General features: G+C 42.1%; 1 protein-coding gene across 1 annotated transcript in view; it reads left to right on the top strand.

Moving 5' to 3' along the window:
• The first annotated feature begins 7,912 nt into the window (after positions 1 to 7,912).
• DMRT1 (doublesex and mab-3 related transcription factor 1) overlaps positions 7,913 to 27,008 on the top strand; it is a 58,100-nt gene continuing 39,004 nt past the window's right edge. Inside the window, exons 1-2 of the mRNA XM_058044092.1 lie at positions 7,913 to 8,197; positions 11,179 to 11,362. Of these exons, the coding sequence (XP_057900075.1) occupies positions 7,913 to 8,197; positions 11,179 to 11,362 (469 nt within the window). The remainder of the gene's footprint in view (positions 8,198 to 11,178; positions 11,363 to 27,008) is intronic.

Genomic DNA, 27,008 nt, shown 5'->3' with positions numbered 1-27,008 from the left:
GTCTGTATGTGTAATTTTAACTTTATTCCTCAAATTTGTTTTGAAAAAAGACAGGAGGGTCACTGCAGTGCATAAGAATGAACAACTACTCAAAGCTGGCATGTGTTCTTCACCCAGAGGGAAAAAACATCAGCAGGCTTACGGCCACAGAGCAAAGTGGGTATCCAGGCAGGTATTTAAGGTGTGTATGATTCAGACAGTAGAACACAGTGAGTCCTGCAGAGACGAATTAATGGCCTATAGTGTTTATAATAGAGACTCAGGCAATAGTAGAGTTGTACCCTACTTATGTTAGGTGCCTAATGAACAATCTTCTTGGATGTCATTATTGTGAATTCAGAGAAGCTGCCTTCCAGGGAAAAGGCAATCTCCATGCCTTGGTTCTTGAAAACAGGTAAGAGAAAATAATGACTTAAACAACATTTCAGAGAAGATACTTTTTGTTCTCAGTCTCATCACATGATATCTGTTACAATTTCCAACTCTGAGGATATTTAACAATATTTTACTCAGACAATGTGAATATTTTCATGCACTTGGCTGGGTGACTGAGCTGGACTCAGAACACCTTTATTCTGTTATCTGCAAATGGCCCTGTTTGCATATGAACGACAGAAAATTAAGGCATCTCATTAGTGTTTAGGCAATATTTCCTTCACTTTTCAAGATATCTCAGTGCCAAGACAAAGCCAGCCTAATTAAAATTAATAGCTTGACAGTTGAAATAATTTGTAACAATTATTTTATTATTATAATTATTATGACAGTTTTAATAATTTGATAAGTGTGTCATCTTCCTTACCAGCTTCTCACCAATAGTATAAGAGGAACTCAATTACTCTTAATTACCAAATGTGCATATATGATGTGCACTGCTGACTGACACACAAGTGATAGAAGAAAACTGTTGCCTAAGGAAACCAACTAAGTGCTCTGATTATCTGTACCTTGACAGCACTAAGTAAAGCTTTACTTGACGGGCATATGTTTCCTGAGACGCAGATCTCCCAGGTCCTTTCTCTGACCTGGATTCCTAGCATGGAGGGGGGATGGACACGCAAGCCTTGGACGGAGGAAAGACCCAATGCACTGCAGTAGCATTTGGGGACCACCTCTGAACTGCCCAATTGCTCTGGGGGCTCTGGGCATGGAGGCTGGACTGGGAGAGGCTCTAGGGGAAGAGAGGCCGGCTGACAGCAAAGAAGAAAGCCTCTTTCTCATGCTAGGAGACACAAAAGGTCAGCAGCTCACATGAAATCATTTCACAGCATGGCTGATTAAGTAACAGTCATTTGACTTTGATTGAAGTATCTGGAAGAGCTCAGCTGTTTCTGAAGGCAATTTTGACACCCCTGCCCCACTCAGTGGATCTGAAAGGCTTCCTACAGGAAACAGCAAGAAATGGGGGAAGAGCAGCACAATATTTTGCTCTCACACATGTATGCTACATGCACTGATTTTAATGGGAAGTCTTACAGAATGCTCCCCTGAGAGCAGTATATCATGTGAAAAATATATTTGTTTAGGCTTAAGGAAAAAAGATGAAAATAAATCAGATGGAGATATTGTAACAATAACTTTGCTTCTACTGAGCATCAGAATTAGGAGAAACAAATAATAATAACAAATAAAAAACCGGATGGATAGTAAATTGACATAGCCAAACCCTACCCCTTCCTTTACCTCAGCTGTAACCATCCTTCAGAATTACAGAGTTTCAACAGTTTCAAGTTTCTGAAGATCAAGAATGCAAAATAATAAAAACTTGCGAGAGAAGATTTAGAGAAGGCATTGATAATAAACCAAGTGCTTTATAATTTGCAATGATCTATTTCTTCCTTTACATAGCAATTAGTTTGCTTGGTGAAGTGGAAATTTAACTGTATCCATTAAAACATTAAAGACCATAAATTAAAAAATAGCAATTAATTGTGTTGCCTATTTTTAAGCCATTGGAGCTTAGTTTTTCAAACTCAGCTCCATTACAGATGTCTTAGAGCTGAATTGATGATGATATTCAGAAGTAAGGGCATTCTCTTCAGTGGTCCTACCCTGATGAAGGAGCTCAAATGTATAGATGGCTTATGCAACTCTATCATTCTTACTGTGTGAATTAGGAATGTTAGAAATGTCAGCTTAATGAGTCATGCAACAGTCTTCAATGTTCTAAGTCACTGGATCCAATTAATTTTCAAGTCTGCCTAAAATGAACAATGAATACTGAGAAGAAGCAGTTCAGTGGTTTTCTCCACAGTCACTTTTTAACTTCTATTTTATATGTTGGACCTAATAATGCTTTCAAATAGCTATCCAAGTCAATTATTAACAATGATTGAAATTTCTAAGGAGCTGACAGTGGTTTTTCTTCAGCCTTTACATCTGCAATGAAATTACTCCAATTTGCATGAATAAATGAGAAAAGAAGAATGTAGGTGTTAGTGTAAAAACCACTAATTTTTCTCCCTTCCTTATGTACATTATTAATAAAACTAGTCAGAGTGGAAACATGATAAACATATACATTTTTAAAATATCTCCATTGTATCTGCTTCACTGACTTGAAAACTGCTTTGGTTTTGTATTATATTTGGCATAATGTAACAACATGAATTTTGTTTCCAACGAATCCTGTTTTTATTGAGCAGTGTGGGCCAATCTCATTGGCTGGGTTCCCAGACATGAAGGGGAAGAGCCATTTGTTGTAACAGGCAGGGTTTTCTTTATTTTTACCTAAGTAATTTTTACCATAGCCCTGACATACGGACCATTAAACTCTAGATTCTGATTAGTGTGTATTTTGCAAACAAACATTTCTGCTTAGGCACCCATTGCTGGTGGCTCTTCTCAGTTGTGGCTCATCTGAAGTTTCTGATGTGAAGGTTCTCTTCCCCATGCTTATTGGGAGAATACCAATGAGGGGGCTGCGAATAAACACGCAGCTTCAGAGGGCATTAGGGCATGTCACCTGCTATGGCAGGCCTCTTCTCCACCTTGGGATACACGGGATGCTGCTCCCTGCCCCCTGCCAACATTCCTTCTTGCAGAAGGCTCTTTGTACAAGGGTCCCCTTCTACACCTTATCTTCCCAGTGGGTGTGGATTTGTACCAAGAGGAAAGAATGTGAACTGAGGATGCTGAAGAGTGTACACAATTTGTCCTGCCTTGCTAACAACCAGTGGTCTTTGTCAGCGGAGACGGGCATGGCAGCTTTTTCACTGTAGGCAAGCTGTGGACCACCACCCCAGCTACTCTCCTTACTCTCACTGAGGAAAGGCAGCAAATAGCCAGATGGTTGCAGCATGATAAATTGCTTTAGTTGTTCACCCAGTGAGAGCAGAGTCCTGGGCATCAGAGGGAAAAAAAAAAAAAAACCCACAAAAAACCACAAAAAAACCCCAAACCAAAAAACCAAACCAAACCAAAAAAACCCACAACAACAACATAAAACAAAACAAAACAAAAAACCAAACAACCAGACAAAAAACAAACAAAAAAAGGAGTTTGAGGAAAAGAGAAAAAAGCAGCATATTGAAACTCCATTGGAAGTCCTAAATGCCCATGGCATAGAAATATGTTTGGACCATGGAAGACTGAAGTACTTAAAAATCTTAAGTCTGAATGAAAGATTCAGCTTGACTGAAATTACTTTTAGCAAAAGCCATCTGATCTCACTGATCTGGAGTAATGTTCCTGGTGCCAATACTTTATATATCATCAGAGAAGTGTCTGAGAGCAGCTGTAAGGCCAGCTTTAAAATCTTGTAAATACTGAGCATTTCAAGGCAAGGTTTGGGTTCAGATATATGTCCAATAAGAAAACCTTTTCTTTTGTTGTGCTGCTGGCAGTTTGAGACCTGCAGGTAGTACAACCTGAAAATAGAAACTGTTAGAAACATAAATACAGATGTGGGGTATAAAACAACCCAAAAATCTATATGCTGCCAGAAAGTATCAAGAAAACCCTCTGCTTCAAACACGAAACTTTGTCTGGGGGATTGTGTTTTAAGAGCCAAGTGACAAAACTTCAGCTTCTCTGTAAGTTAAAGGAGGATTAAAATAAAGAATGAGAATGAATAAAAGAGAACGGCACACATATACAAATGAAAGAGAAAAAAAAAGAGGCATGGCTTATTTATGCCACCTACTGGATTTTTCTTGAAGCATCTTTTCAAGTGTTTTAGTTGCAATGATGTCTGTCACTCCAGCAAATGCACTTGCAGGGGAGACTACTCACACAAGTAAACCAGCAGAAATCCAGCTGATGACACATGAGTAAATGCATGTGCAGGCTGACAAGGCTGCAGGAATAGAGAGGAGGGTAGCTCTACACTTGTTTGCCCTGCTAAGCTGATGGCTCTCGGGCAGCCCAGACACCCAGAGCTGCAGGCAAGCACTGAAGTTCAACACTGAGGAGCTTCCCAGCTCCTATCAGTGTCAGGGAATGTGCTGGCAAGGTTTCCCTCCTTTGCTTGACTCCCTCTGGCTGTCTTTGATATTTTGTTCAGAACGTCCAGAGTGTGTTTATGGACATGTTGATGTTTTCAGACAATGCAGACTGCCAGTGTGCATGCTTCATCTTCTGTCCCTCACCACTCTTGCAGCTGAGGCTCTTTGGGGAATCCACAAGCAGCCCTGGGGATACAGTCTACAAAATGATCTGTGAGAGTCAAAAATATCTCAAAAACTCTCTGATTTGACCCACTGACAGAAAAAAAAAATTCACCACAAAACAAAAATTAAACAGAATTGGGTCTAGCAGATCTCTAAAGTGAAATGCACTCAACTGCACTGACTTCTGGGAAACTGAAGGTCTTCACTTTCCAGGCAACAGTGTTAGAATTAAACTGTTTTTAATTTGTCATCTCTCCACTGACTTGCTGAGTCATACCAAATGTGGTGATAGGATCAGGTCTTGCTCACATCTTACCATCAAAATTATAATCTTGTTAGCAAATATTTTTGCCAGGTTCAAGGGATCAGCCAAAGGCATGCAAAGGACAGATCATCACTAACAGATGACATTAGGGACTTTAAAGAAAAAGGTCCTTTAAAGGACAACTATCATACATCTATCAAGACAAAAGAAAAAAAGAAAAGCAAAAATGTCTTTTGACTGTTATTTTTGTCATCAGCAATATTAATTATAGTTATTAATTATAGCAAAGGTGATGGCACACTGCAGTAATCTTAAGTCACTGACATCATCACTAGGCAGACTTGAACCAGAGATGCCCAGATATTAATTAAATTAATGACAAAATTTCCTGAAGACTTGCAGTGAAGTTATTATGATTTGTCTTAGGACTAATGGCAGTTTATGACCATCTCCTATTGCTTCATTACTCCACTGAGGACAAATCCAGCAGTGTGCTGTCAACCTCGCCATACACCCATTAAAAAAATTGGAGAAAAACATTGCACTCTAAACCATACTCAAAGTGTGACTTGAGCTAGCAAAACTAAAGCAATTCATTTGTAAATATTTGATCATGTACTTGTATTCATCAGGCATCCAGATATTTTGGTGATATTCATCCAGAACACAAAATACCAGATAGGTACTAACAACATTAATATTTTGTTCTGTATGGTAGGTTCTGTAATATTATGGATAATACATATCTGTGCAGTTAGTCTGAAAGGCAGTAGTAGAAAATACTAATTATGTGAAAGAGTGATGAATGAATGCTCTTCTTGGAACTGTTGCACTTTTTGCATCCTGTACTTCATCTCTGAGGCTGGCTGGCCCACTTAGTTTCTAGCGAAAAGTCAGATATATAAGCACATGGTGACTGCTCTTATTTTTCTTTTGTCTGTTTTTGCCTGCTTTATGCACTGTCCTTATCTTTTCTCCTTTTCCACCCCTGCTGTCATTTCTGATTTTCTTCTCCTACCTCTGTTGGGTTTATTTTATTTTGCCTTTCTTGGTCTTTTGATTTAGCCTCCTTTCATCTACTTTTTGATCTGCATTTTCAATTGGCTTAAGATAATTTGTAGGGGAAAACATTTCTCTGTGTGTGCTCCACCATGCAATGTACTTCACAAACTGGATATTCAAGGCTTGCTCCTAGACAAAATTTTGTAAACTCATCAATGCCTATATAACTTGAGAGGATCTCAACTGGTTTCATTCAGGGAGGAATTTTTTATTTTGATATCCAAAGCTAAGTATGCTTACATTTTTCACCTCCTTAAATATTAGTGATATGTAGCACTACAGGTAAAGGCAAATCCTAATTTTGTTTCTCTAAAGATCATGTTCATCTTCTCCTGTCTTGTGGGAAAATGTGCAGATACTGACATCAGAAATGTCAATCCCAGAACAGCGATGCAAGGGAAAAAAATTTCAGTTTCTGTGAGCTGAAAGATGGTCACACCAAGCCCACACAGCATGAGCTCAGCCTTCACTTGTGGACCATCTGACTGGCTGTGACTGGGGTTTAACAGGAGTGTTCAAACGAGGTTTCTCTCTGGACGATGAAAAGTGTCATAAATGTCTCCAATGTTGTGCCATGAAGAAACAAGTTCTTTAAATGTAATTTATTAAAAGCTAATGCAAAGCATCAAGCAGCAAGGATCTGGGGCATTCTTCAGGTTAAGATAGGCACTCACTGTTTCCAGCATGGAAGCTCAGTCTGAGCAGAATTAGCTTGGAGTTAGCTGATCACAAAGAGAGAGATGCCTTTCTTGGCTTCTTCTAGCAGAAATAAATTTCTACCTACTGTAACTTACTGCCATCTGATATGCTGAGTCATGAAGCTGGGGTTATAGAAATCTTTATGCAATCTTTATAAATCAGCCTCACATAATCTCAGCTGCTTTCTGCTTCATCTCTGTTGAGTCACTCATTTGACAGTTGTCATTCATCTTAGATTGAGATGTAATTTAATAGTTTCATTTCAGCATGAAGATAGCGTCATCTAAAGTTGAGCCCAGAAAGATTTAAAGGTGTAACAGAGGAAATATTAATACTGTAAATAATATCTGTAGAGCTGCATGTGTTTATAAATCACATAGTGCCAAGTTGGAAGGGAGGCCTATGTAAAGAAGAAAAAAGCATCTTTGCTTGTCTTCCCCTGCGGAGTTCAGCCCCTCTGTCACCCACACCAGCTCCAGAGGTGATGGCTACCGAGTTATCACCGTGCTCTCACTCGCCCTTGCACCTGCCGGTATCACCTGCCCACAAAGATGTCTTTAGCGTGTCTTTACACACACTGCACGATACGAGTGCGAGGCAACGCGGTAAGGGAGGCTGGAGTGCAGCAAGACGCCAGCAGCCCCATGACAGAGCAGCTGAGCTGCGGCAGTGGGGTGTTTTATTCGGGCGTCACACCTCTCCCGGGCCAGGCCATGTTGATCGCCTGCCCAAACCTGACCTGCCCATCCCAGGGGACCACTGGGCTTAAACATGGCCTCTCCGGATCGATTCCGCCTTGCTGTCGCAGACCTCGTCCAGCATCACCAGCATGGACACGGCCTGCGCTGGCCGCTGCGGGGCACGGAGGGCGGGCAGAGGCCGCAGGACAGCCGCGGAGCAGCCCCCGACCGGGGGCCTGGGCATCCTGTCGTGCGGGACCTGCGGCAGGGCGACTGAGCCAAGCCCCGCAGAAGCTCCGGCCGTCAGGCCGCCCCGGGCCCGCGCCCCGCATCCGACGGGGACCGGCCTGGACGGGGCCCGCCTTTCCCGCCGCAGGCCGGCCCGGTGGGGGAGGGAGGAGCGCGAAGGGAAGGGTGGCCGCTCCCTCGGGGTAGCGAGGATTTAGCGGCCACGGACCCCCCGGAGCAGGAGTGGGGGAGGCGCGGCAGGAGGGGCGACGCCCGCCTGGTGCTGCCCGCCAAAACGCGCGGGGTGGCGGGACGGGACGGGGCAGAAGCGCGCAGACTGCTCTCCCAGCTGTCCCCCGCCTGCCGCGATGCCCAGTGACACCCCGGCCTTCAGCAAGCCCCCGGACGTCGCGGGCCCGGGAGACAAGGCGAATAGCTTCGGGAAGGCGGCGGCCCCCATGGCGGCCGCCCCGGCGGACAGGGGAGCCGCTGCAGCGGGGAAGAAGCGGCCGCGACTGCCCAAGTGTGCCCGCTGCCGCAACCACGGCTACTCCTCGCCACTGAAGGGGCACAAACGCTTCTGCATGTGGCGGGACTGCCAGTGCAACAAGTGCAGCCTAATCGCCGAGCGGCAGCGCGTCATGGCAGCGCAGGTGAGCTGTGTCCGAGCGCGGTGTGCTCCGCGCCCGTGGCGGGTCGGGCCCGTCGGGGCCGAGCGGCCGCGCCGGGATGCGGTGCGCTGCGAGACCGCAGCCGCGGGTAGCTCGCCCCGGACGGGAGTCAGGAGTTACACCGCTGTTAGTGAAACTTGTCGCTGTATTTCTCGCAAGTTATTTAAATTTCGTTTTTGCATGAGAAATGGGAGATGCCCCAGAGGCGCGGAGGATTGCAGCCGGGGCGAGTGGCGGCGGTGAGCGGTCAGCTGCACCTGCCGGGCACGGCCGAGCGCCGCTCCCCCGGGCCGGGTACAATCCGGCCCCATGGACAGCCCCCGGGAGGCTGTAGAACCTGCACGGAGCGGGACATAAGTTACCGTCAGTAGCCGTTTTCCCGCTTGCTTTTAACTAGAAAATGAATAATCTAGCCAACAAATTGCTTATCGAGAATATTTTGTGCTGGCGGTGTAAACTGCGTTTCCTGATGCTGGTGGCTTCAGTTGAGCGCATTTCTAACATTTTTGGGGATTTTTTTTAACGGCGTTTTTCGAAATTTGGTCTTCACATAGCTGTGTAGGTGGGTCATCTTTTATCTCAACGAGGGCTCAGTATTCTGAGGGCTAAGAAAACAAACGGTATCCAGGTCAGGGTGGGAATAACGTTTTCGTTGGGTCGTCTCGCTTCGGAGTCACAATTCTGGCGGTGTAAGTATAGGGCTCTATTAACCCGTGTGATCTTTATCTTGCAAACTTTACTGAGGGGGGTCCTGGGCGTGTACTGGAGCGGCTGCTGGAGGGGCATTTTACGCCCTCGTTAGAGCAAACGATCGCCTGCCAGCACATAATTGGCAAGGCTTTAGGGCTCCTGGTGCGAGTGAAGGTACGTGGTGGTGATACCAGACCCACCCATGAGTTTGCAATTGCTGTTTGCTCAGAGCTTCATGATATCGGATAAAATGTGTGTCGGGCTGACAGGTTTTAAAAACCTAAGCAGCTCTAGATTAAATCCTCGCTTTTTTTTTTTTTTTTTTTTTTCTAATTTTGTTATTCAGTGCATAAAACGTCCTCAGAACTCAATGGCAGTTAATTTAAACAATTCCTCCTTTTTGGTAGTATGGCAGTCCAGAAATTGTTGTTACGCCCAAGTTACATGCACTTTCTCTGCCTGGTGTGAACCTTGGAAAAATAAATGTGAATAGCTTTGCTGTCGGCCTCGGGGAAGGGAGCACGAAGTGTCCCCGTGCAAAGTGTCCCCCTCGGCACGGAATCTTGGCTGCTCAGCTGCTTCTGTCAGGCAGTGGGTGCCTCCTGCTAGCAAGCTCCGGTGATGGTCCTCCTGGGGGTATTCTCTTCCCTGTCTAGTATTTGAAAGTAGCTTTGAAAGCCTCCCTAGCTAAACCTTATCTGTGTAGGAGTTACACATTGAAAGTCTGTCTTTCCCCCTTTTGATATATTTCTGCAGTAAGCCCCTTGATGCTGGTGGAATTTTACAGGTCAAGGTTACTGGCTTGTGAAGTTGAAGTTACAGTGGTGTTTGCAAGTCTGCACCTTCTGTATGGGATGTTTCTTATTGCAAGGGCTAATGCTAACTAACAGAATTATAAATCTGTTTTAGAAAAAAGCGTGGCTGTTTAATATGAAAATGTAGGGAAGTCCTGTCCCAGATACCCAGGAGAATTTCCAGCAAGAAACGCCCATGATCCCAGTCTGTAAACTGGAACAAATTTCTGAGGTTCAAGTAAAGACGCAAATCAGTTACCTCACAAGTAGCAGGGTATGTAGCTGTAGCAGTGTCATATATACTTCCCAGACAGATCTGGCATGGGTGTTAAATTGATGTACTAGTTCGGATGAAGCAGAAGGGGCTGTCTGCAAGCAGTGAATATGGTTTATCTGCACGCATGTCCAGACTGTGTGGTGCCTATAGGCTTGGCCAGTGCCAGTTAGGCTTTGGAACTTTCTTAGGAAAGAAATGGGAAGCTCCAGCTTCTCCAGACTTGCCCAGCACTTTTCAATGTGTGTGATGCTGTCTGAGATGCCTGCAGGTTGGTACCCTACATTTGCTGTGCTTCTTCCATAATGGTTCTCTCTGTACAGTGTACTGTATGCTGAAATTTCCTTGAAGGGCAACACTTCCAGCAAAGAGCCAGCAGGGAGCCTAGCAGGCCTGGATAGAGCAGCAGATTACAGGTACAAGCCCTCATGAAAAGCTGCTCTATATTGATAAGAGGCACAGCAGAACCCTGCAAGCAGACTAACTTCTTAACCCCAGCAGCAGAGAGGAGGGTAGTGACTGTACTTTCCAGAGTGCTTGTCCCAAGAGCAGCTGTGTTGCGGGAGTTTCGTCAGCTTCAACAGGTGTTAATCTGGCCTCAGTGGAGGAAGATGTGTATGTCACCAGCATTTCATAGGTTTGTTCCTTTGTGCTTGTACACAAAATGGGGTTGGTTTTTGCTTACGTACTTCTCTGCCCATTGGCTGGATTGTGTGAAGGGCCTAGAGAGTAAGCCAAGTGAGCAGTGGCTGAGAGAGCTGCCTTTGTCTAGCCTGAAGGAAAGGGGGCTCAGGAGGGACCTTCTGCAACTGCCTGAAAGGAGGTTGTGGGTTGGCCTCTTCTTCCAGGCAGCTAGTGCTGACAGGATGAGAGGAAATGGGCTCAAGCTGGGCCAGGGGAGGTTCAGGTTGACGTCAGGAAGAACAGAAAGAATTGTCAAGTACTGAAACCAGGAACCATCCCTGGAGGTGTTCAAGAAACAACTGGACCTGGCATTTAGTGCTGTAGTTTAGTTGACATGGTATTTGGTTGAAAACTGGACTCAATGGTCTTGGAGGTCTTTTCCAGCCTTAGTGATTCTACGATCAGCACTACTCTACGGTATGAATAGTGAAAAACCATCTTTGAATCTGAGTAGTTCATTGCTGCTAGTATAAATTGTGCTCAAAATCACAGAGCATACCCTATGTCTTTTTTGTTCCTAGGTTGCCCTAAGAAGACAGCAAGCTCAGGAAGAGGAGCTGGGAATCAGCCACCCAGTGCCCCTGCCCAGCGTCCCTGAGACGTTTGTTAAGAAGAACAGTGGTGGCAATTCTTGCCTCTCGCTGGAAAGCAGCAGCCCAATGCACTCGACAAGTACAGCCATGACAGCAGCTAGTACACCACCAGGTGAGGTGCTGGGAGAGTGGTGCTCGCGTCTGAGGGCCGTGGCCAACACTGCTGGTGCTCACGGTTCACGCCTGTCCCTCTTTGCAGTGACAGGGTTACAGTACAGTACAACATTGTACTTTTGGTACAGCTAGTGGAAGGGGAGGATCCACTATCAGTCTTTAATATTTTATTTGGTTATTTTTACTTGAAAATCAAAATTTCTTTTACACAGACTGGTGCTGTAATAAAATTCGATAGGGTGTGTGATTGCAAGTAGAGAATTATGGTAAGCTTTTGTCCTTTTTTCCAAACATGTACTCCCGCTACAGTCATAGTAAGGTGGGTTTTGGCTGCCTATGTAGCTTCTTCAAAATTCAAGTTTTCAGAACCGTAGAGAGGCCAAGTGCATAGGTTATGTTATTGACCCCAGCAGCAGAGATCTTCCAGCCTTACAAAACTCTGTGTGGTGGCACATTGGTTCTGTGTGGCATGCTATGATGAACTATGAAAGAGTGATGTAGTCCTTCTCTTTTACTACAATTACTGTATTGTGTTTAACACTTGTAAAACAAGACCCAAAAAAACCCCAACAACAAGAAACAGTATTTGTCTGTATATTCAGTGAAAGCATAGCTGAGTAAAAGATGGGACTTGAATATGCTAGGCAAGTGAAGACTCTAGGCAAAATGTTTTTTCCTATGCAAATTGCTTTTTCCACTTTCTAACCATGCCTGACAGATACAGTGATTGAACATACAGAAGAAAGGAGCTGGTGTAATTGATTTCTTGCATATAGACAGAAAAAAAGCAAACAAATACACATAAAAGGAAAAACAAGTTTCATTCATTTTTAATAATCTATGCATATGCCAGTAATACAGGTGAATATACTTGCCAGATAGAAAGGTGATTCTGAAGTGGGCAGTGCTTTGCACTAGTTAATAAAAGGACAGTGCATGTGTGTGTCTGTCAAGTGACGCTATTCTGTTTTGCAGGCCATTAAAAGTATGTCAGATGGATTTGTTGGATCTAGTGCAGACAGGCAGTTTCAGACCATTGTAGAGGAATTTTGTTGGGAAGCTTTTAAAAGAACTGCTTAATAAAGCAATAAATAGCTTTTTATTAGCTTTTTTTGTTTTCATTATGTTAGTGTCACCTTTGAATTGATGCAGTTACTCCTTTCATATTTGCATTACTGCATGCTTTGTCTACAGACGTAGAAAAAGCTGGCTAAAGATTAAAGTAGTATATTCAGTGATATATAGAGATTGTGTGTAACTCAGGAGAACAAGAAGATCCTTGCTTGTACAGGAAGGCTGAAGAATGTAATCGTTTTACTGTTGACAAAACTGGCTTAAGCTTTGATCTTAATGTTTTTAAAATGACGGTATTTAGTTTATTAATCCCATTTTAATAATTGCTAGTTAATTTAATTAAATTGTGGTCTTTTAATGGAAAGCATTGACCAAACAGGCTTAAGGCAATTCACATGCTTGAAAAAGTACTTGAAAACATAAAAATGCCTAATTTTAAAGTATTTTCAATTGTTTTACTGCTTTTAGTTAGAGCAGTCATCTTTCTTACAACGGAATTTGAGCAATTTAAATACATTGTTTCTCAAGCATTTTACTAAATAACTAACTGTTATTATTTGTGTCCAAATAAATAACTGTTTGTGAGTGACAACATTTGAAATACACAGCTTCATCTCCAGAAAAAAGTCAGGAATCAAGACAGTGTCAACCTTTGTTCACCAGAAATGGAAAAATCTGCAAATGAATAGGAAATCAGGTCCATAGTTTTGCTTTTGGGCTCCTAAGTAGCAAGACATTGTACTTAGTTCAGAGGTGACTACACTGTATAAATGAAGTTACGTCCTTAATGGTTTTGGTACATTCATCTGCTGAAAGCAGTGTAAGTACTCAGGGGATTTGACTTTATACCAGTGACTGTGTGCTGGCTCTGAAGCTGGAGAAGGTGCTGTGCATTTATCCAGGTCTGTGGGGTAGCGTTGTCAGGAGCCTGAGTTCAGGCTTTGGTGAGGAACATAGCCTAAATATCCCCATGTTTTTCTTTTTAGCATATATCGATCTTTTTTTCAGATGAAAAATTGCCTTGTGGCATAAGTTCTGGCTTTAGATGTTGGGTTGTTTCAGGACCAGGTACTTGATGGATTCTTGTGTTGCTGTTTTATGATTTTATTACTACCCTAAACTGCAAGCAAAATGAGAGACCCCATGGGAGCAAGTGTCATTGTCTCAGGTTGGTAGGCTGAGGCGCTGATTTTTCAAGAACTTACAGAAATTATTAAAGGAAGCAGGGAAAGTGAAACCCTTCATGGCAGGGGGAGCCAGCAGTTAGTTCCCTGCAAGCCCCAGGGGAAGCAGTGGCTTCTGGGAGTGCAGTGTGTCCTGTGTGATTCACATTAGACTGGGCAAGAGGTGATTTTGACAGCGGTAATTCTGTTCCTCCTCTAAGCTTTTTGGCTTATGAGGGCAGTTCTTCTTTTGGACTCCCATCACATGGAGCATTGTTTTCCAGCAGAGGAGTGATGTGTGAAGAAGTCACACAAATCAGACATAGTGCCAGAAAAAGAGTCATTGCTTGCTGTATCCATTTTATTAGCAGATCAGAAATAGTATGACGCCTGGATACCAGAGGCAGTTTTTCAGATCCCGTTGTGGCATGCTGTTTTTGAAGAGGGGAAAAAAATGAATTATCATGATCATAACATAGGTGTTTGAACATTAACCATGTCAGGCATGTTTAGTTTGGATGAACTGTATGCTCCCACTCAAAAGCAAACTGGGAATTTGCAGGGTAGTTGAAAGGGAACAGACCATGGTCTCATGAATTTGTTGTTCCTGTGCATTTCCCCTTAAAAAGTTGGATTGCTGAAAGAAAAGGCCATTTAATTGTACAGAGCAACAAAAGTCATTTGATGTAATTGTCCTCCCATCTGTAGGATAGGTATATCTTGTTAGGATCTTCAACAGATCTGCAAAATATAGGAAAGATTATAGTGAAGCGTGTAGAATGTGCTTTTCAGACATTCTCATTTTATAACACCTGTGCTCTTCTCTGGTTTGTGTCAATTTAGAGCCTCTGCCGTTTTGATATTTAGCAGTCATGGGGGTCAGAGAGGGGAGGCAGATGAGGTCACTAACTAAACGCCATAGAGCTTACTGAAAAAAAGAAAGCTGCTCATACTGAATGAAGGAGAATGCATTTCACCTTTGCTTCATTATATTTTATCCTTGCCACAGACTAAGGGTCATGTTTGGCATTTGGCCATTGGAGTGGCTGCAAGATACACCACCGGATGACTGGAAGGTGCTGGAAAGCACCCCTTCTTTCTGCTGCTCTGCACTCTTGTTGGCCCAGTTTAGAAACTTCCAGTATAGATGGGACTACTCTGTGATGCAGAATGCCAGCTCCTGGTCCTATGCTCTGTGTGGTCATTTCCCTGTTGTATTTGCAGTGTCAGTAGTGTTCAGGTGTCTTCCTATTATCACTGGTTGACAAACATAATTTTGAACAATTGTGAATAGTAAGCTTGTATTTGTTATTTCCCTTTGTTACATTTATTATGTTTGACAGAAACAAAATAGTATTCTTTTTTTTCTCTAAGTAGCTGCTGTCTTCAATTTGAAACTCGCTGACAAATAGAAGGGGTTTTATCTACTCATAAATACATACCATGGTGGGATCAGCAGTAATAGCATGCCTGATGTTTGATGGTACTGAGATCCCGTTGAACTTGCAGTGGCCTAGCTGTCTGCAAAAACCCTACCATGCCTTCTTTACTCTTCCTTTACTTTCTTGCTCACTGTATTGTGATTTCAAAAATTGGTGCCAGATCTTGCAGCTGTTGAGCAAGATGAGTTTAAAAAAACCTAGTTGTTATAATGGAAAAATATCATAGCCGGGTTTTAAAAAGGGAGAAATTTTCTTTTAGAAAGAAATCTCTTTTGCAGTATTTATAGTATAGTGTTATGTGCTGTAAAAATTTCAGTTTCATTAAAGAAGCCTCATTTTAGTCAACTGATCATGTGGAAGCTTCTTTTTACTGTGAGAGTGCTTGAGGATTGAAACAGGTTATCCAGTGAGGTTCTGGAGTCTCCATGTTTGGGGAGGCTCGGAGCTTGGCTGGATGGTGTATAAGCAACATGATCCAACTAGCAAGCTGGTTCTTCTTTGAATAGTTTGAGCCAGCTGGTCTCCAAAGATCCTTTCCTAACTAGACTGTTCTGTGAAGCTCTAAAATTTCTACTTGCTTGCCCTGACATTAAGTCAGCATACTTAAATTTGAAGTTCAGTCAGCCTCAATACTGATAAGCACTTGCAAGCCTGTGAAAGAAATCGTAATTCTTTTGACCTAGTAATACTCAATGGTGGATTTTTTTAAACAAATAGTTAGAATTGTGGGGATTGACAAACGGTGGAGGGGATTGATAGTTAGGTGGCAGCGGCCTCGGCAAGGCTGGCAGTAAGAAGGCAGCATTAGCTGCTTTGCCTGCCTGTGCCAGGACTAACATAGTGGCTGCATGCCCTCAGAGATCTTGGTGGGTCTGCAGTGGTTATCTGTCCATCCTCCTGCTCTTCCCTTTTCCCTTGGTTTCCTCACTACTTTCTAAGGATGATTTTCTCCCGCTGCAGCCATGGCTGCTTCTTCACCAGTTTTGGTAAAGCAGCAGGACTGGCTGCCTCCTGGTCCTGCCAACCCCCTTCCATTGCTTCCTGGTGCTTTCCCCTGGCTTCTCCCACAGTCAACAAATCTCTCTTAAGAAGCAAGGAGTACAGTTAAACATGACCTGTCTTTAGTGGATTGTAACAGCAAACAAAGGAGTTTTGTGTCCTTCACCTGTGAATAACTAATCCATCATCATCATCATCATCTGGTTTTCTCCAGTTCATTGCAGTTAAGATGAGAGAAAAAGAATTACATTTGCGTGTGTCTCTTGTAAGACTTTGTGAACTTCTTAGCCTTTTTGGATTGACATGATTTCCACAGCATAAGTTAGATATTGTCTTGGGAAGTAGTTGCTGAAAGTGGCCTGCCTGTATAGTAGTTTGCTTAGTTACTAAATCTCTTTCAAGCTGGACTTCGTAAATATTACAGGAGCTTTGAATAATCTTCCCTTGATTTAGGATGAAATTTATCCTGAATAGGCTTTTCAAATCCTGGACTGATACAAGTATGCATTGAACAATGCCTTCCACAGTGGGGTGGCCATGGCTTTGTAATTTTCAATTCCTATCAAAATAAGTTATGTAAGAAGGAGTTGGTTGTGAAACAAGAAGGGGTGAGCATTTCAGCTTCTCTCAGCTTTGGGTTCACTGTACTTGGGAAAATGGTAAAGGAGTTTTGAGCATCTCATTATAAAAGGACATAGATAAATCTGAAAGGATAGAGGGAAGGGTGACAAAAATGATGTATTGCTTGTAGAAAAGGAGACTAAGGGTGGATATAAACAGTCTATAAATATTTGAGAGGTAATAATATGGAGGAGGGGGAGGGATTATTTACAGTGCTTGAGACAGCATAACAAGGAGCAACGGCTTGAAACTAAAAAAGGCAAAATTAAATTAGACACTAGACACTTTTTTTCCTAACGAGTAGTGCAATTAGCAACGGAGTGACCTGCATAAGGACAAGGGGGTAAGTGAAGCGTAATCAGGAGAGGTGTTTAAGAGTGTGTTAGATTATGATCTCTGGTGATTAATATGGGGGTAAACTCTGATCAATGCGCAGGTTAAAGTAGATGACGGAAATCTCCTACAGCTTTGTCATCTCTTATATGATTCATTGCCTCTAGCCATTCCTTGACTGTGTTAAATAAATCATAATGTTACAGGGTTCTGCATCCCTGATTAGATGTTTCCAGTCAATTCTCCAGTTCTCTTGCAAAGCTTGCAGTTTTCCTGCTCCTCTTTTCAAGCAGTATGTGTTACTGCAGCTTTGCATGCGCGCATGCGTGGCAGTGCCTCTGTTTTAACTGAGCTAACGTTTGAAGTGCTGTACATATCCATTCAGTGAGGCACTGACTCTTGTCAAAAGGCTTGTATTTCTGTTGTATTGGTGAAACAAGGTAGAGCTAGCAACAGTTCTCAAAGTGTCTGAATTAAGAAGTTTTTATTTTCCTTTCAGACTTTTCAGTCCTGTGTGATGCTTCACTGGAAGTGTAAAAACAAATAGAATTATAAACATATTTGGAAAATCCTCACAGAAGATTGCTTTTCTTTTTCTGTGCAAATGGTATTCTGAATGTTGCATAGGACTGTCTTCACCAGAGGCAGGAGCTGGGGAGAGGTTTCGGCGTGTGCCAGGGAAGCAAGAGTGCCAGGGACCAGTCTTGACCTACCCCTACTCCCTTACTTTGAGAGAGAAAGGCTGCTCAGCCCTGAGATGGAGGCAAAGCACAGGAAGCGCAGCAGTTACTTCTATCCCTTCACATTTCAGAAGAGATTTTTTCCCCTGAAGGATTTTCAAACCTTTTTGGTTTTTAGGTTTGGTTTTTTTTTCTCATTTTCAAAAATACTTCACCATAGGGCTTTCTGTGTTTTCAGCATCTTGCTGTCCAAGTTTTTTCACACCTCATGACGATTAAAGACATAGATCTATGGTTAGGGCAAGATAGCTGCTGAGTAGTGTTTGCTGTGTACTGGACAGATTTTGCCGTGTACAGTGTCCTAGCACCAGATTTTCTTCCCACCTAAGGTAACAGGGCTGGTTAGCAAATCCCATTGTTCTTTTTGCCTTGGAAGCTCTTCCTCTGTAACACTGGCATTTGCATATGTGCATTCAGATTTAGAGAGTTATCTGTGCTAGATTGTGCTTTCCATTTGTTATTATGAACACTGAGATAAGGAATGGAGCAGAAGCAGAAAATGTACTAGGAATTTCTAAGAATTTACTGTCCACGGGCACATTATTCACTATCTGCAGCTAACCTCTTGTTCCTTTCTGTGTCCTTGAAACAGTTATTATATCTTCTCTGAATGTGTGGGGTTCTTTGTTTTAAAGAAAAGATATAAGTGAGGAGTGAAGGAGTACTGCACGCTTCCCTAACTGAGCACTGATTTGATTTCTTGCTTCTCCTTTTGTTTCACATGCTTTCTTGTACCTTGAAGACTGCATTCATTTGCTTAATTTATCAAATAACTTCCTATTTCAGCCTGCTCAATCATTTTCCATTTACAGTAGATTTGTCACTTAATAACATGAGAAGCATAATGCAGTTTTGAAGGTTTCTTTTGTAGGAATGCTTTTTCATATGCTTCTTCTCATTCCTCTGTTTTATTGAAGTTTACTAAACTGTCTTCTGAATTTGAGTACCTGCTAGTATTAATCAGGATTGTGAACAGCTCCTTTACTTAAATAGCAGTGTTCATGCACATCTGTCCTGTGTTTCCTTGAAGAGCTTGCAGTTAGTTAAATAGTGAGTCTGACTTCCTTTGCAGTGAGATTGGATGTCTGATGTTTTGTTTTTTAATTCCTGTCTCCAGTCTTTATTTGTACTATTTTATTGCATACAGGATAAGCCACTATTTGGTTATTTGGATGTCTGTAGTAATGAACACAACTGCACCTCAGCGGATGGTAAGCCACTGTACTTGCTGTCACTGTGCATTTCTGTCAGTTATGCATGAACACCATTCATTAGTGATCAGTTTGCATTTGCATTGAAGCCAATTTTGTGAGTGCAGACGTTGTTGCACCCATGCAACACTGGCAGTCGTGCACAAAAGTTACACACATCTGTGTGATTCTTGTTCTCTTGGTCAGGACTGCTGGATGTCTGCAGTGTTTTTTCACTACTCCCACTTTTAGTTTTTGCATCACATATTAGATAGAGTTAAAAAGCCCTCCTATTATTTCCAGTTGGTCTGTTGTAGAAACTTTTGGGTTTCTGTCATGGTAATAGCTTACAACCAAGCATGGGCTCCAGCTAATTCAAACCATCATCCTACTCCCTTTATTATTTTTAGTGTGAGGCATAGTGATTTTAACCTAGTCATATTTCCTCCAAGGTCTCCTATCTCAGACACTTGTGAAGCTTTCCCTCCCTTCTAATGTTTTCTTTGATCTCTCATTAATGACTTAAATCCCTTTAGATTTAATCCACACCGGGTTTCTTTCTCCTCCTCTGAATTTGCTTCTTTGCCCCTGCAGGTGTCTGGGCTGTTTTCCATCATTGTCCATAAATCTGTTTTTCTTCCCTAACTTCCTAAAATTTTTAATTTCTTTCTCTGTTTTGTTTTTTGTTTTTTGTTTTTGTTTTTGTTTTTTTTTTTAATTGTGGCTTCACTTTTGTCTCCATTGCTCATTTCAGTAGCATGTTTGATTTGGTAGCATGAACACAAAGAGTTAACTGTTTGTAAATTTTCTTCTCAAATCGGATATCTCAGGGTGAATAATAACCTGCGTACATAGATATGCCCATGCAGTAGTCATACTCCCAGCTTTTATACTGAGGATTGAAAATGGTCCTTGTTTCTCATGCCCTTAATTTTCTGAAGCACTGATTTTATTGGTCCTGATCCCACTAGCTGTCACACATGCTAATAACTTCAGTTGTGTAAATAATGCTGTTGTTTCATTTCAGTGTGGACAAACATATGCTGGAGCATTAAAATAATGCCTACCACCTTCACGGAGTCGAAGCCATATTCAAAGATTTTGAATGTGTTTTCTTTACCAAAGCCATTCATATTTTTTTCCACTTGAGATTTGAATATGATCACTATAGCTGTGTTATAATGACGAAAAGTGCTAGAAAAGAAAGACAAGCATTACCTCTCAGCTCACGTAAAAAGATCGATTACTCTGCTATAGTGAGTGACAGAGACACTGAAAGTTGGATTTGCTGCCATAGATATCTTATTGAAGGACCAGAGCTTAAATTAATTGTGGAAATAAAATATTATTTTCCGTAGGTTTTATTTCTACTGCTGTATTAGGAGGATCGTTAAGTTGCATGCTAAATGTTTGCAGCAGATCATTTTTATTAAGTGTACACTAAATGTGAACAAAATGTTCCTTCTCCAGTTCTTCTGAAATCAGGCATATTTCAGCTTCTGTTAGCTGCATCTGGACTGGGGCTCTCTGTGGGACTGAGAAATTTACTATGCCAGGCCTGCAGTCTTCTGGATGAAATTGCTCTCTCCTTGTTGTTTTGGTTTTTTTCTTTGCACAAATCACTTTTTCTTTTAAAAAATACAAATTTGTGTGAAATTTAAAATTAACCAAAAATCTTGAAATTGAAGGGGTTTTTGAATAGTGTTGGAAACACACAATTTCACCCGTTATGGAATAACAACTGTACAGTGGAAGATAGGAATAAATAAACGCTCAGTAATTTTTTTTCTGGTCCTTGCTTTACAAAAATATATGTAGTATTATACCTGTATATGGAGATGGTGACATTCCAGTTCCAACAGGAACTGAAATCAGCAGGACTGGACGACTCATATGCAATTTTAGGAAGAAAAAAGAAAAAAACTCAACAGCTTGGCTGAGGATATGGGAAGTCTCCCTTCCTGTAAGTACTCCAGAACTGCCTGGACACAGTGCTGTACAATGTCTTGTAGGATGACCCTGCTTGAGCAGGGTGGGTGGGCCAGATGACCACCTGCCATCCCTTTCAACCTGACCCACTCTGTGATTTCCAGTAGGTCTTTTAACACTGAAGAAGTTCCTAAATCTTGAAAGAAAGATGATGTCATGCCAGTGTTTCAAGAAAGTGGGTGTGGTAGGGTACATGGCTGCAAATCTGTTAGCTTGACATCACTTTTTTGAAAATAGTGGAACAATCCACAGCAAAATAAAATATGCAAGAAGGGGAGAAATGCAGCTGTTGAGTGATGTTCACATAGCATGAATTAACAGAAGTTTATGGGTAAAAATTCTGTCAAGATGGTAATCTTATATTATTATAAAATTGTTTGGTGAAGTACCATACTTCAAGGCATGCAAATCCTGCAAGGCATTTGATTTTTGTATCCCCTGACATCTTGATTAGGAACCTGAACTGACAGAAAATTGGTACTGTATGTGTTACCTGGTTTTAAGGAAAATGATCCTATTAGTTTGTAGGTCTGAGTGGGGAATTTTAACACAGTAGTGTTTCTGGAGGCATCTCACAGGGACGTGCTCTTTGCTGTAATCATCCCATTGGTATCTTGGAAAGAAATCTGGCAGTATGACAGGTTGTGCTGGTACGTGATGGAAAGGCACCTGTACTGGCAAGTCCTGCAGAAGACAAAAGTGCACTGCAGGGAGGCCTGGTTAGATGATGGTCACACGAAAGCAAAAGCTGTTTTAACCCATACAAGAAGTGAAAAATTAAGAAGTCCATCCCAAACAAACACTTGCTGCGCAGCTGGTGATCCTGGGGGATACTGTGCTGAATGTTAGTGGTTCCTGGTGAAAGAGGATGAACTAGCACAGTCCTTCTGGGCAGTTATGTGGTTTGGGAAGCTGGTGGGGTGGTCATGGAACTAATGCTAGTGGGACTCCTGCCCTGGGAGCATGGTACATGCCCCAGAAAGTGGGCTCAAAATGAATATTGGAAGGAAGGGCGTCACTGAACCAAAACCAGTGTAAGGCTGGGAGAGGGGACAAGGGAAGTAAATCTGTTTCCCTGTTCATACTGTTCCCTAGGTTTCTCTTTGTAGGTAGTGGTGGGGATGTAGCAATTGTCTGGACCCACACACCTGGACTTTTAAGTTGGAAGAGCTCAGGCAGGAGACAAATTATTAAAAGACCAGAGAACAGTACTGGAGTGAAAGTCAGTTTATTTTACACTTTGGTGATCTCCTTAGCTAACCTTTATTTGATCTCCCGTATGATTGTTCTGATTGCTTATGCCTTTGCCAGACTATGCCAGCTCCAGTTAGTTTTCTGTGTTATTTCACAGAAATAACACAGTGAGTTTGGCGTGATGAACAGCAGCAGCAAAATCTTGTGAATTCACTGCAAGGCTCAAGAAGGCCTATAGGAAATAACCTTAGTTCTGAGGTCTCCCAACTTTCCCTGAAATGTGTTGTCCCCTTTGCATAACGTTTATCCTAGAGTGTTTCTTTCTGGCAAGTTTTGTTCTTGTTAAAATCTGTTGTCCCACTTAGAACTGGTTTAGCCCTTCAGAAGTAGAACTAGGTAAATGCCATTTTGCTCAAATACCACTCTGGAGTTATTCCTAGAGGGAAGCAAACAATAACACTGATTCCTTCCAGGTGAAATTGAATTCTTCCAGTCGAGTATCCCTTGAGAAGCATGCCTTGTACCCACAGGCATTGCTGCCATTACGCTAGCTCCTCACTGGTAATGCCGGCTGAACTCAACAGTCCAGCAGCCGCACCTAGCGAGGAGTTTTTCATAACACCCATACAGCCCTAGTTTTCAGACCCACTGCAGGACAGCTGCAATGACTGGTTGTTTTGTCTTGCTCTGGTGGGAGGAGGTGAAAAGCAAATGGTAGGAGTTGGCAGATGATAAGGCATAGCTGCGATAAAGAGGTGGAATAGATTGGTCTTTGTGCACTTCAGTTTCAGGGAAGAGGCCAGAGGCCTACAAGAAGCTCAGAATTGTTACACCATACACTTTGGGGTTTATTTGTTTGTGTGTTTGTTTGTTTTAAATGTGTATTCCTGCTTTGAGAAGAATTATATGTATTTCTAGTTTGGGTTGGAGAGGTACTGTGGTCTTAGTAAGGTGTTTTGGCTATTCCTAACCTGGACACATAGCTGCTGGTAGCCCTCATGTCTGATATGGCTGGTACTTGATATTTTTCTGTCTCCAGCAGGTGTTAGAGCACAACTCCATACCCAGGGCTGTCTGGGAAGGTAATCTGAACAGAAAGGAAGAAGAACCACCAGATTTCATGTTTGAGCTCAACACAGCCATAACAATTGCCGTAACATTGGCAATTGATGGAGGGAGGAAGAGACACAGTTTTCTGAAAAGCTTTCCGGTCAAAATATTTGGAAATGCTGCATATCTGGCTTCCAATAGGAGAATGAGAGCAAAAGAGCCTGCACATCTCAGAAATCAGGCTCCAGGACAGGGGTACGAGCACCATCTTCTCTTCTGCTCTGTGGACCCTGCTTGTTGCTTGTGTTTGCTGGCTCATCTTGCTTGCAGAGTGGTTTCCACCTCCCCACTGCCTGAGAGGCAGCACAGAGTGAAGGGCCAGAGATCTGAAAACTGCAGAGAAACGCAGAGAAGGGTTTTATTTTCACAGCAGTGGCTTGAGTAGCTACCTCTTAGCATTTAAATTCAGGGTTACTTTAAGGAATCCAGGGTCTCCAGTTTCAGTCTCGTTTTAAAGGGAGAAGGCTTTCACTGACAGATTTGAAAGGCATGATTCTGCATACCTTGTGCTACAGCAATTCATAGTGTTCACTTTTAGTCCAAACTTAATACCTGATCTGTGATGTTTCCTTCTATTTGTCATGATAGAAAAGTACCTCAGATTTTCTGATTCCTGGGAAGTTTGTTTATTTAACAATGCAGTTCAAAAGCACCAAAACCTCTTTTTTGTACTACAGTTTCCTAACTCATGATTTCATCAATATGTCGTTGCAGTTAGGGATGTGAGTTGAGAGTTTCATGCATACAAGCACCTAAACAAGAGGTTTTAAGATAAAGCACTCTAGAGAGTATTGATAAATAGGGAACTAAGGGGAAAACAAAAGTTAGGATAACAGGACATTGTCTCTCCTGTTTTCTTGAGTGCCCTGCTTCTCTGTCACCTTCAGTTCTAGTGCCCTTAGGAAGAAGAGGGGCGTAGTACATGCACTTACAGTGCAGTGAAGCTCTTAGCCAAAGCAGGTAGTGCTGGGATGTTGATCACTGCCTGGTCCTTTTCTGGGAGCTTTGAGAGTAATGAAGACAAAATCCTGCTTATTGCACATTCACGTCCGTATACATAAAGGACAATCCCTGTGACCGTCATACTGGACCAAATTTGTCTGTCAAGAACCTATACTGCATTAACCAAAGCTGTGAATGGGGGATGGTGTGTATTCTGCATAGTGAAGGAGCAGTAAATGGACGTTGTGTGAAAGAGCAGGCATCAGGAGGTTACAAAGCTGGGAAAACAAGATGAAGTCGACTCTGTGGAGAAAGAGGAGAAAGAAAAAAGGTGGCACTGGAGAAGAGAGCAGCTGTGGGGTTGTCTTCAGAGTTTGATGTTCTGGTTTAGCTGCTTGTTGCTGTCATGCTTCTTAAATTCCCATTGAGAGACTCCAGCCTATTCCTGTTCCCTCCCTTCTGTTACTGGAGGGGTTTTCTTTCCTTTTCTTACTTGATCTAAAGCAGGGAGTGGGAATGGGGAAGGTGTTCATGTGTAATATTTTGTACGGTATCAGTATGCAAGGTACAAATAATAAATCACACAGTACATGCTTCGACAATTTACTGCCGGCTTTTGTATATGCTGTGACAAGTGCTCAAAAGGTCAAAAAAGCTTCCTTAACAAATTTGATAAGATAATGCAGTGAGCTGTAACATCATGAAGTCCTGGGGGCCATAGACCAGAATAGAAGAAATAATTATGCATGGTAATGGGTAATTACAGATAATGGCCTTTTTTGGGGGTGGCAGAAAATTACACAACCCCACAGCCTTGCCTGAAATGAACATTGTCTAGCACATTAACTTTATATCAAGTTAAAAGTTCAGTGCTGGAACCAAAGATAATCCACAACTTCTAATAGGGAGAGAGTAGAAATACTCCTCTCAAAGACGAGCACGCATGTAGGTTTTGTTCTCTGGGAGACAGCGTTTCTCAGCAGAAGGTAATAGTGCCAGCTTTCTTTGACATCTGAAATAGCTCTGTCATGATTGTTTGGTGGGAGAAACACATTGTACCAGAGTTTCTGATTATGATGTTAGGGAGTGATTTCACACTGGCCTTGTTCAAGGCTACTGTCCAACCTCAAAGCCAGATACGAATTGAACTAAACTAATGCATTGCAAGACTTAATATTGCTAAACCAGCTAATAGGAGTGTGTCAATGCTATATGTACTGAGCAGGGAGAAATAGTCAGATACAAGGTTCTTTTGAGGTATGAAGTCAGGTGTTTTCTGACTGAATAATTTTTTGTCTGTGTGTTTTAATGGTGTAGCTGTCCCTGTGCAGAAGCTGGGTTGCCGGAAGTATTAAAACTGGTGAAAACTGTCACTCTAAATTGAAAACTGCAGGAAATGTAAACTTAGCAGTGGTTGAGCTTACTTACTGGGCAGTGCTTACCTGCTTGTTGAGTCACTGTGTTACTTGAGTAGTCACAGTTCTGTATTTTCAACAGCAAAGCTGTCTATGTGCAGAGTCTCTGTAGGCAAAGAAAAAAACCAAAACTGTGAACCATTGGTTTATGTAAGAACACATGCCAGTAAATGGGGGCAGTGAAATTCTGAATTCAGAATAATTGCCACAATGCATATACCAGTCCCTTTTCTGGAATGCTCAATCATTTGGAGACTAATCCAGTCTAACGCCCCATGACTAAATTCAGCCATGCTACGGCATGCTCCCAGACATGGAAATGTGGCTCTGCTATCCTGATTTATAAAACAGTTACTGGTGTGCATCTATCACAAGTAAGATGACTAATAATCTTCCCCAGATTTCTGTGTGGTTCAGTAACCATTCCCAGTAGGCACTTTGGTGCTACCACCCTGTTTTACATGCTAAGAAAGTCTAATAGTATGGACTTTATGTCATTTGAGCTCATATCAGAAGCTTACCCACACATACTTAAATTACCGTTGCCAGCACATAATAAGATGTAAAACTGGCCCTTAACAGTACCAGTAGGAATAGAAAATACTCCATGCTTTTATGCAGCCTTCAAATTTCAGTGTTTTTACTTTTCAGTATATAACCTTAAAAACACATTTGCATCTGTGAGAAGGAGATGGTGATGGAAATTCCTGTAAATTACCTGGCCTTTCTCCTTTCTTCTCTCACATGATCTATATACTGGCTTCTGCGTTGATTTTGCCATGCATATCCGTAATTTGTGTAAATCACCATAGCTTTATTGAAGTAAATGGTCTGAGACTGGTTTACATTACCAAAGGACTGGACCAGTGTTTTTCACTGTGCTCTGCTAAGCAAAGGCAGGAGCCCATCATAGGTTACTGAATGTAAAAGACATATATGTGTAACTGACCCGTAGTACTCACCTTCTTTAAAAGAAAATACCAGCCACCCTGAAATGAATTAGTGGTTAACTACTATTAATATGCCATAGAGTCGGAGAGTTGTCTACAACACTGAAAGATCAATACCAGTATTTATTGTGCATCATATTGATCTTCTATGAAAGAGTGGGCCATATTTCACACTGTGTACATAGTGCAAAAAAAGTAGCATCAGTTCCCTACGGGACTTTAGTAAAGACATAGAAAAGAACTTAAGAGATCCAAGGGCACAGCTGCATGAAGAGGTACTGTTGTCTTTGCTGTAAAAGTGTTGCTCAGGGATGAAGAGCCAGTGGTGGCCCTACTTAATAGACTTGGCATTCCAAAGTCTGAGTGAGAATTTAAACTGCTTTATTTTTTTTTGTTACTGTTACTCTGTTTTCTGTACCTCCTTGTACAGGCTCAGCCCCATTTTTGATCATGTTGTATTTGCAACTTCCAGAATATTAAAT

The sequence above is a fragment of the Melospiza georgiana genome, chromosome Z (assembly GCF_028018845.1).
Source record: "Melospiza georgiana isolate bMelGeo1 chromosome Z, bMelGeo1.pri, whole genome shotgun sequence".
In the NCBI taxonomy this organism is placed as follows: Eukaryota; Metazoa; Chordata; class Aves; order Passeriformes; family Passerellidae; genus Melospiza; species Melospiza georgiana.
Note: the sequence above shows the minus strand (reverse complement) of the source record. Positions and strands in the feature narration are given on the sequence as shown.